Source organism: Capsicum annuum, chromosome 6 (assembly GCF_002878395.1).
Source record: "Capsicum annuum cultivar UCD-10X-F1 chromosome 6, UCD10Xv1.1, whole genome shotgun sequence".
Classification (NCBI taxonomy): Eukaryota; Viridiplantae; Streptophyta; class Magnoliopsida; order Solanales; family Solanaceae; genus Capsicum; species Capsicum annuum.
In genome coordinates this window covers 226755302-226770217 of record NC_061116.1, presented here as the reverse complement: position 1 = coordinate 226770217, position 14916 = coordinate 226755302, and the positions used below count along the sequence as shown (strand labels likewise).

General features: G+C 34.8%; 1 protein-coding gene across 2 annotated transcripts; it reads right to left on the bottom strand.

Annotated features, from left to right (window-relative positions):
- Positions 1–7943: 7943 nt before the first annotated feature.
- Positions 7944–14392, bottom strand: LOC107875257 (protein trichome birefringence-like 10). 2 transcript variants are annotated; one of them, XM_016721891.2, is made up of 4 exons: positions 13265–14392; positions 12308–12697; positions 10018–10176; positions 7944–8658 (listed from the first exon to the last, which is right to left on the bottom strand). In XM_016721891.2, the coding sequence occupies exons 1-4, from the start codon at positions 13720–13722 to the stop codon at positions 8292–8294; spliced, it is 1374 nt and encodes a 457-aa protein (XP_016577377.2). In that variant the 5' UTR covers positions 13723–14392; the 3' UTR covers positions 7944–8291. The 2 variants fall into 2 exon arrangements, with proteins under 2 accessions (XP_016577377.2, XP_047270204.1); XM_047414248.1 differs by having other exon boundaries at positions 7944–8729; positions 13265–14225.
- Positions 14393–14916: the final 524 nt, after the last annotated feature.

Genomic DNA, 14916 nt, shown 5'->3' with positions numbered 1-14916 from the left:
AATTAATTTTCTTGCATCTTTTTAATACATCATAATTATAAATTGTTCCACCACTTAATACTCACCATTATGTTAAGTTAGTGTTGTTACTCCTTATTTGACGGTGGTAAGCATTCTCTACCTCGTCCTAAACCACCCATGGGCTATATGGGTTCAGCTTCCCCTGTTGTAAGGTCCTAGTGAGTGTAGCTGCACGATCAAGGAAGTATTCCATGGGATGATTAGTATATCCCCAATAGTGTGACATCATGGACACGGTTTACTAAAACCAATCCTCGTATCGACAAATACGAGTTTTCAATTTTGGTCCCCCAATGATTGTGGGATAGAATCATCAAGAGAGCAAAAAGAATGAAAACTCAGTGAAGGTAAACTTAAAGAAAAAAAAGTGAGAGATGAGAAAGTTACCTCGTGATTTTATCTGAATCTATATAGCATTTGCTCAATATTTCATTTGATCAAAATGAGATTAACAACATGCAGCAAAATTAAAAGCTGACGGATCATTCAGTTTCCATAATTAAACAGGCAAACAGCGAATCAATTAAGAGATTTTTTCAATAAAAGAAGGTAAAAATCCTAGGAACTGTAGTATCCGTACTGCTTCTTGTAATCTTTAATTATTATTATAATATTTTCAATTTACCAAAAAACAAAAGGGGGAGGGTACGTAAATAAATTAAAACAATCAACTACCGGTGATCATACATTGATATTATAACTATAGTGTTAGTGTAAATTTGTCAGGTCATTCAACTTTAAAGTTTATCCTACAAAAAAAATTTCAACTAATTTTAGCATTAAAACTTGCTCCCTCTAATTGAAAAGAAATGATTTTTTGAGTTAATTTTCAATATCCAAAATAAGTGAATTGTTCATTCTTCAAGAGACATTTTGAAACTTTCTTCCAATCTAATTGACTTTATTTTAATGTGACTGAATAATTTCAAGAGTGGTTTGATAATATCCAAAAAAGTAAAATACAATTCATGTCCTAATTTTTTTTCGTAATAAGTGTGCATTGAGTCAAAAATTTATTATTTTGGATTAAAGAAATATCATTATTTATGCAAGATTTATAACATAGAGTAACTCTTACTCCTTTAACCAACTATCCAACGACTCCCTTAACGTATTGAAAATAGAACACTCATTCCATCTAATATTTAATTTCAGTTGTTTTTATCATTAAAAGTTGATGTTTAAAAGGTCTATTCTTCCACCAATTGAACTAAACTGCCCTTATTAGTAACTTTAGGGAGAATTGGATCAAAATAGTGTCAAATAAGGGACAATTTCAATAAATGAATTTGTCAGTTTTTTCATGACCAAAAAGATAAAAATGTATGGACATAGAGCACCTTCAGTGTGCAATTTTTATGTTAAAAAAACAGACGAACGTTAAATATATTTACACTGAAAGTGCTCTACTTTCATGAGTCTTCAGTGAATCTTTCACATTTTAAAGAAAGGCTCATTGGTAGTACTGAGTCTTCCATGAATTTTACATTTTTGAAGAAAGACTCATTTCCTTCAATGCACCTTCAATATAAATTTTATTATCTCGAAATCTAAAAAAACTGTCATCGTCTGAATTGATGGGACAAGAGAAGATCATTTTTCACACACTAAAGACTCATCTTTACAATGCACCTTCAGTCAAGTTACAAAAACACCTTTGAGAGTTTTCTCCAAAAAATAATTATTTATCTTCACTTCATCTCAACTTTACAAAATCTCTATCTTTACCTGAGGTCTCCTTCTTCATCTCAATAAAATATACTTACGTTGAAGGTGCTCTACTCTCACGAGTCTTCAGTAAATTTTTTTACATTTTAAAGAAAGACTCATTAATCGTCATGAGCCTTCTATGAAATTTACTGTTCAAGAATCTGAAAAAAGTTGTCATTTTCTGAATTGATGGGACAATAAGGGATAACTTTTTCATACCCTAAAGACTCATGGACAACAATACACTTTCCAGCAAATTAAAAATACACTCTTATGCAGAGTGTCTTCTTCATATATATACGTGCATCCTCTTCATTGTCATGTATATTACTAAATTAACAAAAATTATTTTCTTTACAGTTGATGTATCCTTCAATCTGAATTGGAGTAAAAAAGGTTAGTAATTTTTTCTTAGTGTATTGCTCTCCCTATTGAGTAAATAATTTATTAATAACTAAAGTTATTTTTACAGGTTTAAAAATGTCGAATGAGTGTCGTGTTAGAGTTGCATTGTATTGGGGCGGCGATGTCATATATGAATCTGATACAGTTTGATATAGTTGTGTTGCTCGTGCAGTTGTTAAACTTCCACTAAATATTGAGTATGATTGGCTAGTTAGAAACTTGCATATTAGAATGAAAACTAATCCAAATGAGATAAGGCTTGTTATTTCGGGTAGATGGCCATTTTCAACTATACAGGGTAATGCTTGTTATTTTGAAATCCCCATACTTGATAATGAATCTTTGCAAGAGTTTATGGTGGCACCTGATACAGTGCGTTATATGATGAATCTAATTGATTTGTTGGAGATGTATATTAAAGCATTAGATATTGTTGAACCTACACATAATTTGAATTCTCTCTCTTTAAATTTTGCAACACCCTCTTTGAATCTTAATGACCCCCCTTCTGATTTTTATAAACTATCTACAAATATGACTAGTAGTAATTTCTCAGAATTTTAAAATTTTACGAGCTTCTTATCACAGAGTATAACACCATAAGTTGATATTTCATCTGATAATTATGGACATGTATGTACTGATTTTGGTGCAAATTTTGATGTCGATAATAATCGTCATTATGATTTTAGAGATGGTGCAGGAACTAGTAATTTACCTCAGATTTTAGAGATTTCAAGAGTTTCTAAAATACAAGCTAGGATAGAAATTGGTGCCTGTTATGAACCAATTGTCCCACATTGGAAAAATAGAGAAATGTTAAGGGGATTATAAGTCAAATGGGTTCTCTCACCTATTGGACGTCTTTTGGGTTGGACTCTCCCGTTTGGTTTATAACATTGGTGCTTCCATTGAGAGTCTCACGCGTAGGTCCGTGACTCGGAGTAGTGGCCTGCGCGCTAGGAGTGGTGGCCTGGACCCAAGAGGGGTGCTAGTCGTGACCAACTGGATGTAGCTGTGATCAATGAGGATCGATCCACGTGTGGGGAGTCACGCGTTGGGCCGTGACTCGTAGTGATGGCCTGTATGCCAGTAGTGGTGGCTTGGACCCAAGAGGAGTGCTAGCTGTGACCATCAAGGATTGATCCACGCGTGGAGCCACGACTTGGAGTGATGTTTTGTGCTCCAGAAATGGTTGCCTTGGACCTAAGAGGGGTGCCAGCCGTTACCAACGAGGTCGTTGGTTCTTAAGCGGAAGCAATTGTTATGAACCAATTATCCTACATTAGAAAAATAGAGAAATGCTAAGGGAATTATAAGCCAAATGGGTTCTCTCACCTATTAGACTAGTTTTTTGGGTTGGGCTCTCCCGTTTGGTTTATAACAGTGCCTATGTTGATATTCATGTGAATGACAATTCTAACAGTGATGCTCCGAATGATACATATCAGTCAGATGAAATGAGTGGCTCTGGTGATAATAATGACGATGACTAACAATCAGTCATTGAGGTGTCATAAAACATACCATTTCATAGGGAGAACATTTCATTTCTGAATGATTTCAAGATTGTCAAGAGGTGTATGCTTCTACCCATGAATCAGAGGGTGTTGAATGTAAAATTTAGTTAAATGATAAAGAGTCGAATCTTAAGTCTGGGCAGTTGTTCCCTAGTAAGAACATATGGAGTTTGCAGGATAATAGAGAGTTCATTATGTGGGAATTCAAAAAAAAATTATTGGACTGTTAAGTGCGGGAGGTGGGAATCTGGATGTGATTGGATGCTCATAGGTCGAAAAACACCAACAAATTTATGAACTATCGAAAAATATTATGGCAGACATACTTGTCAAATGGGTGTAATCCAAGCCGATCATTTTAACTTGGATTCTAAATTAATTGCTTGTTTGTTGCTGCCTTTCCTAAGGAATAACCCTCAATTCAAGGTAAAAGATGTCCAGACTATTGTTGAGGTTGAATTAAAACATACATCTTCCTACAAAAAGGCATGGTGACTTTGGTCACTCATTCACACAACTTCCAATGTACATGAATGCACTCCAAAATTTTAATCCAGGAGCTGTAGTGGAATGGATGCATGCCGATGAATCAACATCAAAGATAAATATTTTTAAATATGTATTCTGGGAATTTAAACCTTGTATAAAAAGTTTTAAAAGATGTAGATCAGTCATCTCTATTGATAGTGCCACCCAACTGCATCCCAAGCTATTACAGGTACAATAGCATGCCAAACACTGGAATCATTCACACAATAATCTGATAATGTAGCAAAAACATCGGAACGGTATGTCTGCTACACAAACTATATACATATAAATTTAGTTAGTTTTTATGACTTAAATTTTTTTTAAAAAATAGATAAAGCAATTATTCAAAAGTAAAAAGTACCTGATATTTTATAAGTAAATCTAGTTGATCACAAAATAAATATAATAGGTGAGGTGCTTCTATATCGTGGCATAACTCATTAGATCACACACGAGCACATGGTGGTCCTGGAAGGATAGAAATAAGTCACTCGTCAACTAGGAGATTAGGATCTCTCTGAGGCCTGAGAGGCAAAATCCTCTCATATATCCATACATTCACATATTCATATAAATACAATAAATAAATATTAAAAACGCATTGCTTTAAGGAAATAAACTAAAGTAGCTAACCTGAAGTAAAGGTAAGAAATCACCAATGACTCTAATTCCTTTTTGCGATGCACAACAAAGATATCGATAAAGTATTACAAGTGTTGCTGCACCCCAAGCATATTGATCAACTTTGGATAAATCTGCAAGCAAATGTAGATACATCAACTTAACTTTGTTACCCGATGTGTCAACAGCAAGCATGCTCCCAATGATCCACAACAAGTACAAACGTACCCATTGCTGAACATCAACCTCACAAGTCATACCAATAATCAAAGGAAGATTTGTAATATGTTTAATCAAAGAAGTCATAAGCAATCTACCATCCTGAAATTCTCAATCAATATCTACCGGTGCCCAACCAAGAATATCTACCATACGTGCTTGCCACTCTATAGGGTTCAAGGTAAGATCTATTTCCGTCATAGATAACCCATCGACTGACAACCCGTATAATATAGCTACGTCCTGCAATGTAATTGTGGCCTCTCCAAAGTTTAAATGAAATGTGTGTGTTTCTGATCGTCATCTTTCTACCAACGCAGCGATCATAGCGTGATCAAGTGGCGTGTGTCCAGCTGCATATATACCATAAAATTCAGCATCGAGCAAGTAACGACACGCACACTCATGTAATGGATTTCTACTTATGTAGTCCCAAAAGTCACCATCATACCGACGACATGTCAATGTGTCACATGTGCCATTATTTCAAATATCTTCACTACGATGACTAATCTGTCCTACAAGGACCCTCGAAATAAATAAATCGGATGCACAGTAGGTGGTGTCATAAGACCTAAAATATAAAGTATGTGTTTATTTAATTCAAAAATCATTGAGAATGGAAAACTAAATAGTGACATTTATCAAGATTAGCTTATTAAAAATCACAAAGGTCAGATTAAAATAAAAAATGAAGTTAACTGATTTCTAAGAGAACTTTAAATAAATCAAATTACAAAATATTCTATAGACTATTTTATAAGAAAAAAAACAATAATAGTAGCATAATAATATTATAATGAAAAAAAAATGTGATGAAAGATTACTATACAAATTCTAAAAGTGACTGACTACAACTAATGTAAGAAAAAAGAGAGCATAAAGTTACCTTTTTCTAATTTGGATAATGATTAACGTTCTAAATTTCCCTCTTTCAAATAATATTGTGAAGCTTTGTTTTTTAGTATGTTAAATAAAGCTTGTAGGGTCTTCTTTATCTTGAAGAAAATGACAATGGTGAAGAAGGAGAGACCTCAGGTAAAGATAGAGACTTTCTCTTATTTTAGTAAAGTTTAGATGAAATCAAGAATGTTTTTGTAATTTGACTGAAAGTGCATTGTACAGATGAGTCTTTAGTGTGTGAAAAAATGGTCTTCTATTGTCCCATCAATTCAAACGATGACAGTTTTTTCAGATTTTAAGATAATAAAATTTATGTTGAAGGTGCATTGAAAGGAATGAATCTTTCTTCAAAATGTAAAATTCACAGAAGGCTCATAACTATCAATGAGTCTTTTCTTAAAATGTAAAAGATTCACTGAAGACTCGTGAGAGTAGAGCACCTTCAGTGTAAATATATCTAACGTTCGTTTATTTTTTTAACGTGAAAATTGCACACTGAAGGGGCTCTATGTCCATGCATTTTCACCATTTTGGTCATGAAAAATTTGACAAACCTATTTGTTAAAATTGTCCTTTATTTGACACTATTTTGATCCAATTCTCAACTTTAGGGGTTATTAGCTGTGAGGCAGTGGCGGAGCCACCTTATGATTAGGGGGTTCCCTTCGACGGAAAATTATATAGTGAAAATTCTTTTTTATATATATATAATTGATGTTGAACCCCCTTCGGCTAGTTCGTGCGCCTATATTTTTCGATTTTAAACCCTCTTGGTGAAAATTTTAGCTCCGCCACTGATGTGAGGTATAAGGAATAAAGAGTTCAGAGATAAAATAAAGGATTATTTTATTCCATATTTGGTGTGAGATATTATTTAATACCTTTATCCTACCATTTACACCATAGTATATATATAGCGAGATAACTAATCCCGACCCGTTGGGGTTAAAAGTATGATATGACACCACATTGTGTGACAAACAATTCAAGTTGATAGAAAGAGTAAAATATTTTAATTGTGAGTGATGATATTCCATGGGCAGGCAAGTACCAAATGAAAGTAGAGTATCTCCCATATCTATAGAAAGCTGACCAAATTTAGAAGTTGATGAATAGGAGCCAACCCTTTTCCTTTTGGCATTGCTCCAATTTGGGAGATACTTAGATTATAGTTGTTGCTTTCTCAAACTCCTGTCCACACGTGTCGACTTATAACCCAAAGTTCTCCCACCATTTCTGTAATTATTAGCTCCCATTTTGTGTTTTTTAAGTGACAGTATACGTTAACATTTGTCCTCGATTTTCTATTTTATCTAATTTTGTATCAGAATTAGAGTTACTTAAGGCTTTTTGTTGGAAAAATCTTTTTAGAAGAAGGATTTTGTAGTTTTATAAATAGAAAATCTCTTTTTTAAGTAATAACATAATAGTCTCTAATCAAAAAGTCTTATTTCGGGTTCGGGAAAGATTTCTTCCAATAGGCTTAATAGTATAATAATAACATCCACAATGTAATAATGTCTTGTTGTTTAGGGGGTTTCTCCATATAGGTTTAATAGCTTTTTTTTCGATATTAGATTTTTAATACGTGACAAATATATCTATGCTGATTCAAACCATGCATGAGATGCTATAACATCAGCAATATCCTATCTGGAGATAAAAGAGAATCAAAGTTTTTGCTATTCTCTGCATATAGTTCAATTGATGAAATCTATGTCCAAATGCATGTTAATATATTTATTAAACGCGGATGCCATGATTCTTTATGCTACTTCCTGTGTATGAATGAAATAAAAGGGAGGTCACTCACAATTCTTTTTTGTCATGCTTGTATCACATCGAACCAACTAATTCCTCTCACTGCTTCTTTCCTGTCATACATTATTTTGGGATCTTTTGATTTTTTCAAAACTCTTAGGTACCAATAGTTAAATTATTTTCAAATTTAGAAGGGAGTCTTATGTATTTTGATCGGACAAAATGGAAACATTCAAGCCAGAGTATTTACAATTGTACCAAATGCTGCAGAATTTTGTATGAAGGGTTAATGTCACTTCAGCTATACAACATACAATGCTATGTACATTACTCCAGTAATTTGGTGAAGTAAAGATTCTAAATAATCCTTACTCCTAAGTATACCAACTGCAAAAATGTGTCATCAGCTCTGAAGAAAACAATGCCCCAAATATTTCCACATTTAATCTTGTAAAAGGCATATTCCTAATCTTTAATCTCCATAGAAACGCACCATTAATTTGAGGATTTTCTGAGCGTCCTATCCAAGGTTCGCGGTCTTATAGTACTAGGGTACGAGCTGTAACATTTGAAATGTTGGAGACAACATGCTGTGGGAGATCAAGATGTTTGTCTGGAAAATTTTGCACGAGCTAGCTCCCGTTTGAGGAAGGTGGCATACAGAAGCTCGTTCCATGTATCAGGGACACCGGGGAGACACCAATGGCTGCAGTCTTGGCGGTGGAGAGGAGCTGGTCCAACCTTAGAACCTAGGTAATACAACGACGAGTGACCATCTCTTCTCTGAAATGTCATCCCTGTTACATTCAATAAATCCAAATTCCACGCTTTTGATTTGTTCTGTTGCTCCGACAGCACCTTAATTGCAGTGTTATATTCAAATGACGCCTTCAGCGACTCTTGAGACGATCCTATGTTAGGTAGCTTCTCCAGATGACAGTTACCGCCCGTCTTCCAGTCCCCTCCTCTAATTCATTGAGCTGATTCATTAGTTCGTTGTAACAACTAAAATGTATATGAAGCAATGAACCAACTCATCTGCATGTGTATTATCAATACCAAATATATTGCAGCTATTACCGAGTCGAGTCAAGAGAATTAGAAACAACACCAATCTACTAACTAAATCAATTCACCCAATGAAAGCCAGCTCGTGATATGAAAATACAAAAACAGACTTGTCATCTGATAATTGAAACTACCGCAGTAGCAGGCAGTCTGCCATGTTTGAAATTAGAAATTTAGAACATAACCGATGAGACTGAAAATGCATGTTCAGAGAAAATTTGCAGAAGATGTCACAAGTACGACAAATTAGTGTGGACGACTTTTGATCTTTTATTTTCTTAATCTGGCTGTAAAGAAAAGGAAATCCAATTTCAGGTAGAGATATGACCAGACTTGCGTGCAGATAGACAGACACACAAACAGTACTGTGTTTTCTCAACCTTACGTGAGACGTACACACACAATATATTCCATTTATATACAGGATACACAAAGTTAAACCGCTACCACTAACAACTCAGACCTCATTTAATACAACCACCAGCGGCTATTAAGGATTATGAACCTCACAACCTTAAAACATTCTCAGCTTCTTCTTCTTCCCCCTCCTCTTCTCTTTTTTTGTGATAACAGAGAAATCCTTGAAAGCTAACGTTGTGAATATGCCGGATGGGCAAGACCAAGTTGATGTGATTGGGCACAGAGAGGATTTAGCAAGTATGAAAGGTTGAAACGGCCCAACAGAAGGGCATTGGACCAGGTTTAGGATCCAGTTGATAAAAGGTATTGAAAGGGTATCTGACTAGCTAAAAGGAAATATAGTATATCCCCTAGCTAGCTCCGAGCTTCTCATCCCTTTCTAAGGTTAATCCTGTTCTCATTCCCTTTTCTTTCCTTCATTGCCTAGTTATTTCTTTAGTACCATTGTGATCAGTTAACTCTGTTGATATAATCAAATTACTCGGCTTTCAATTAGAGTGCGTGCAATTTGGGTTCATTACAGCCAATTAGGTTGTAAACCTGGAAAATAATGAACCTGCTCTCTTACCCTTCTCTACTCAAGTACTTTTCTTTTGTGCAGGGTTTGAACTCAATTAATACATCCCTAATATATGCTCTTACCACTAGAAAAAATCTCTAAGGTCAACCTTCTCAGCTTCTTTTTAAACTTAAATTACCATTCTGAACTATATTTCTTCGTAACACTTGTAATACAATGAAGTCAGCAACAGATCTCAGAAGAATTTATTCAGGAGTGACCTAGTATGTTTCCTTATGAAAAGACACCTTCAATTAACAGATGAAGACCAAGACATACCTGAAGTGAACAGGAGCATAAGTTCGAAATACGACATGTGTCTTGGTCATATTCACTTCACGACCTATCCAATCAACCAATGTCGAAATTGACTTCCGGTATGCAGTCTCAATACTCATGGTCATATTAACTTCTCCACCTTGTTGAAAGTAACATCCCCTATCAAGTACAGAAATCAATGTCACAAGTGTATTCGTTATCGGTAATCAAGATTAAGATTCACAAAATCAACTACTTTGATGACCAAACTTAAGTGCTTAACGTTAATGCACCACTTAGTGATGGGAAGCAACACATCTAAACAGCTTGAGAAATAAAATTTGCTTGATGAGGATAATACTTATCCAGAACAAATATGGTTGCTTTTCTCCTAATAAAAATTCCTACCAAAAAAATAATAGCTCTAGCATCGTTTAGCTCGGAGAATTCAACGACAATTACTGATCATTCATACCTCACTAAACCCTTTCAATTTCAGATAGAAGGCCAACGTCAAGGCTAAGACACAAAGGCCAAATGAAAGAGCTAGAACATATTATCGAGCTTCAATCTGCGGATATTCAAATTTACAACCTCCAGTTCTACAGAGCATGATAACATTTTTATATTTCATTTTGCTACATGACAGAGAAGTTGAATTCAAAATCTTCTATTTTTCTGCAAAGTAACTGAGTCCATTACTGAACTATTTCAGTTTCTGCCCTATCAAACTTATTTTCATGCATATCCACTACCAAGGTACCTAAGTTTAGATCAATTAGCTGAATCCTTCACTGAAAAATTTACCTTAAAGGATGCATCTAACAATGAATGAGGGAAAACCTACAGGTTTAAGCCCCCTCTATTCATGTAGATGCAAAACATGCCTAGTGCATGGGAACAATCCAAAAGGGACATTGAGCACCAAAATTTTTAGCACGCTACCGCCCATTATTTCATTTTTCCTTTCACAATGTGCGAAGAAGGAGAAGAAGATATAAAGCACATGGTAGCCGGGGTGCTCGCTAATGGTAATTTGTTATTTGGTCCTCTGTGGCATACTATTCTTCTCCACGGGAAATCCTTGCTATAATGTAGCTCAACAACTTTGAAGGTTTTGGGCTTCTGGCAGTATGTAGCAAATTGTTAAATGCTAGTTTTCTCTATGTTCTACATATTTAGTTGTTAACTATTTTCTTTATGTTTACCAATCTTTTGGAGTGCAAGTTCAGTGACGTGTCCTGTGAAGTGGACATGGACCTGAAGCTTGACACACAGGTCATCCCTAAGAGAGAAAGTTTCAACTACCTAGGTCAGTAAACCAAGGTAATGGGAAATTGACGAAGATGTTGCTCATCATATTGGGGCTGGATGGATGAAATAGAGGTAAGTTTGACGAAGACTGTGTTGGCAAGTCGAGAACTCTCATGTACAAAAGATGTGAGTGGCGGAGAAGAGAATGCAGAGGTGGATGTGTGGGAATATCAAGAGAGATAGATTAGGAATGAAGATATACGGGACAAGGTTTACGTGGCTCCCGTGGAGGTTAAGATGCGAAAATTAAGGCTGAGATGGTTAGGATATGTGAAGAGGAGAGGTGCAAATGCCCTGGTTAGGAGGCCTGGGAGATTTGTGGTGGTGGGCGTGAGGAGGTGTAGTGCAGAGGTATGCCTAAAAAGTAATGGGATGAGGTGATTAGGAAGTGTATGGCGTAACTTCCGCTCACCCAGGAAATGACCTTGATGGGAAGGGGTAGAGGCTAAGAATCAGGATAGAAGGTTAGTAAGTAGTCAGACGTATTTCGTTCTCTTTCCCAGAGTACTAGTATCATTCTTAAAGTTTCCCTTATTTTAGATTTCTATCACTACCGGTCGTTTCTTTAGTCTCGCTATCTTATTATCCTGTTGTTGTTTCTGCTTGCTGTTACTCTCTTTTTTCATTCTTCGTTCACCCGACGGTCGATCGGACATAGCCTTTCTACCTTCTCAAAGGTAGAGTAAGGTGTAGGTACACTCTACCCTTCCCAGACCTCACCCATGGGATTATACGGGGTTCGTTGTTGTAGGTTTTTTCATAGATGTATAATTAATCAGGGCCGTACTTCTAGGTTCTTAAATGCAAAAATCTAGAAGGGACATATACACAACTATAGCAACTATATGTACCTTATACAACTTTTCGCTATAATCTATTTGTAAACTTAAGTTCTCGACACAAAAATAAAATCCCAAGTGTTCCATCAGATTCATTCTATCCTTTAACAAGCAAGAAAAGTATGCGCTTAAATTGAAAAGGAAAGTAAAGAACTCACTCTCTAATAGTTTTTTCATAAATCCACCAGTGACCACTGTTGAATATCAAAACATCTGCCCCTTTCCATTGAGCAGAGCTCCAATCCATTTGATCAAGTCTCAAAGTCAATTTAACATTTTGGGGAGCCCCTGAAGGTGGACGACCTTGAAACACTAGGAATGGAGCTCTATAGTACTCAATAGTGCAGTTGAAATCCTTGAACTTAAAAATCAAGAAACCTGTGTGCTTTGTGATCGGACTTCCATTAATTTCATATATCTTGCTTTTATCAGCAACTGCAGAAGACAACAAGCAGAGAAGAGACTCCCACTGGTTTCTTCCAATTGAATCCCCAACAAATACAACCCGTCTGTTTCGCAGCTTTTCCAACATAATTTTTGCATCAAATCTGCTTAAGAGTAAATCGAAGATCAAAAATTTGCATTCACTAATCATGGAAAAGATTACGAAAACATCTCTCCTACATCCTCAAAAAACTAACAATGAGAAACTGAAGCATCAAGCTAACAACATTATGCGGCACTCAACGAAAGCCAACATGGTAAGAGTTAAAAGTTGTATACACAGATAGCTGTATATAGTTTTTGTACACACCGTTATGTAAAATTGACCTAATAGGTAATTCATTATACCAAGACTGAATTGGCAATTGAAAAATAGATTGACCACCAGATGTAACCACTCAAATTGTGTTGATTGTGTAACAAGATTTTGCACTGTCATGTATATAACTAAATTCCCCTACTAATTCAATGATTAAAAACTCAATCAGCTAAAACAAGTAGCAAATGCTAGCAAGAAAAACACATTAGGGGTTTTCCTAAAACAGTAAAAGCCTAAACGGTTGAAGCAATTCTTTCACTTTCTTTTATTTTAAATCCTTTATTTAAATTACCAGCATAACTCAAACATAGTATAAATTACTAATTATCATAAGAAAATATGTAAAGTTAACCTGGGCAAGTTGCAATTTTTAGGCTGCCAACGCCATTTAGTATAGAAATTATCAGGCCTACCATTCTCCGAACAACGAAAACCTTCATCCAACAAATTACAATCCTTTGATTCATAAAGTGGATAGCTTTCATCCCAAACCCAATTTCCATCAAAAATGTCACAACTTTCAGCACCCCTTTCCAAAAAATCAGCTTTTTCAGTCTTGTTATACAACAAAGAGGATCCATTTATCCCAATCCAAGTAGCAAACAAGGATGGCTGATGCAACCTAGGCCCTTTGTTTACTGTTCTGTAATCCAATAAGAAGAGACACAAGAACAAGCAAACAGTAAAAAAGAAGCATCCAAGAACACCTGGTGAAGGCTCAAAAGGCTTAAACCCCTTGAGTTTCTTGAAAATCTTTAAGTGGGTCATTGTGCTGGAGATTCTTGGAGATGTTTCTTCACTCAAACTCATCTCTCTGCTTACAACTAAACAAAAATCAAATCTTGGGATGAACAAGATTAGCAAAATAGAAAGGAAAAAAAAAAAGGAACTAGCAAAATAAAAAGTTGAAATTTTTTTGGAGGTTTATGGAAATGTGTTCCCACAGAGAACATTTAAGTTGAGTACAGCTAAGTGATGAGGTGGGGTTTCTGTATGGACAAAATTAAAGACAAAAATTCAAAACAAATAGGCTAAAAGGGAAATGGGGTCTTGCATAAAATGCAATTTTGCACAGTTATTTATTGCTCCATTTATATCAAGTGAGTTACTACTAAGCTTGTTGTGATGAAATAAAAAAAGTGAAGTTTTAAAACTTTAATATGTTTGTTTGAACGTTTGGTAAGCATTTGATTTTTCTTTTTAGTACATTAGTGGCTGAGATGTCGGGGAAAGGGTGAAAAAGAAAGTGTACAGAGCCGGTGGAACCGCCGGGAAGTTTAAGGGAAGAATATGTAGGAACGTGGGATGTCAACAAAATAACCAAAATTTCACTTCATTTTCTCTCTAGATTCACTAATTTGTCTGCTTTTTACATGCAAAACTCCAATTAACCACTTAGGAGTGGATCTAAACTTTTTTCAATTTGCTCTACTAAAATTTTTACTTGGTAAGAGCTTCGTAATCATCAAATGACAAGTATAAAGATTTATTATTCGCAATCTTATTTGTACTTCTACTAGCGGCTACTTTCGTAATTTGAGTTTGTGATATTTTAATTATATGATACTTTCTTCGTTTCAATTTGACATTGTACATTAATTAAGAAAAATAATTAATAACATGACTACTTTACATAATATCCTTATTAAATAATATTTATATTTTAATTTGAAAAAAATTAATATTAAGGGTAAAAAAGAAAAAAAAAATTGTCTTCTCTTGAATAATGACAAGTAAATTAAAAAATCAAATTAAAAAATGTGAGACGAGTAAAATAGGACGAATAGAGTAATAACTTTACTAATTATCATTATTAGAAATCAAACAAGCCGTTCCAAATTATTCGTCCCAAATTTTTTAATTTAATTTCTTATTTTACTTGTTATTTTCATTAATCAAGAAGAGATAAAAAATTTTTTTTCATGTTTTACCCTTTGCATTAATTTTTTTTTTTAAAATTAAAATATAAACATCATTTAATAGGAGTATAATGATAAATTAGTC

Coding starts and splice junctions, on each gene's coding strand:
- LOC107875257 (XM_016721891.2), bottom strand. CDS start 13,722: ATGAGTTTGAGTGAAGAAACATCTCCAAGAATCTCCAGCACAATGACC. Junction 12,698..13,264: donor AAAAATTGCAACTTGCCCAG/GTTAACTTTACA, acceptor ACTCTTAAGCAG/ATTTGATGCAAAAATTATGT. Junction 10,177..12,307: donor TATGAAAAAACTATTAGAGA/GTGAGTTCTTTA, acceptor TGTACTTGATAG/GGGATGTTACTTTCAACAAG.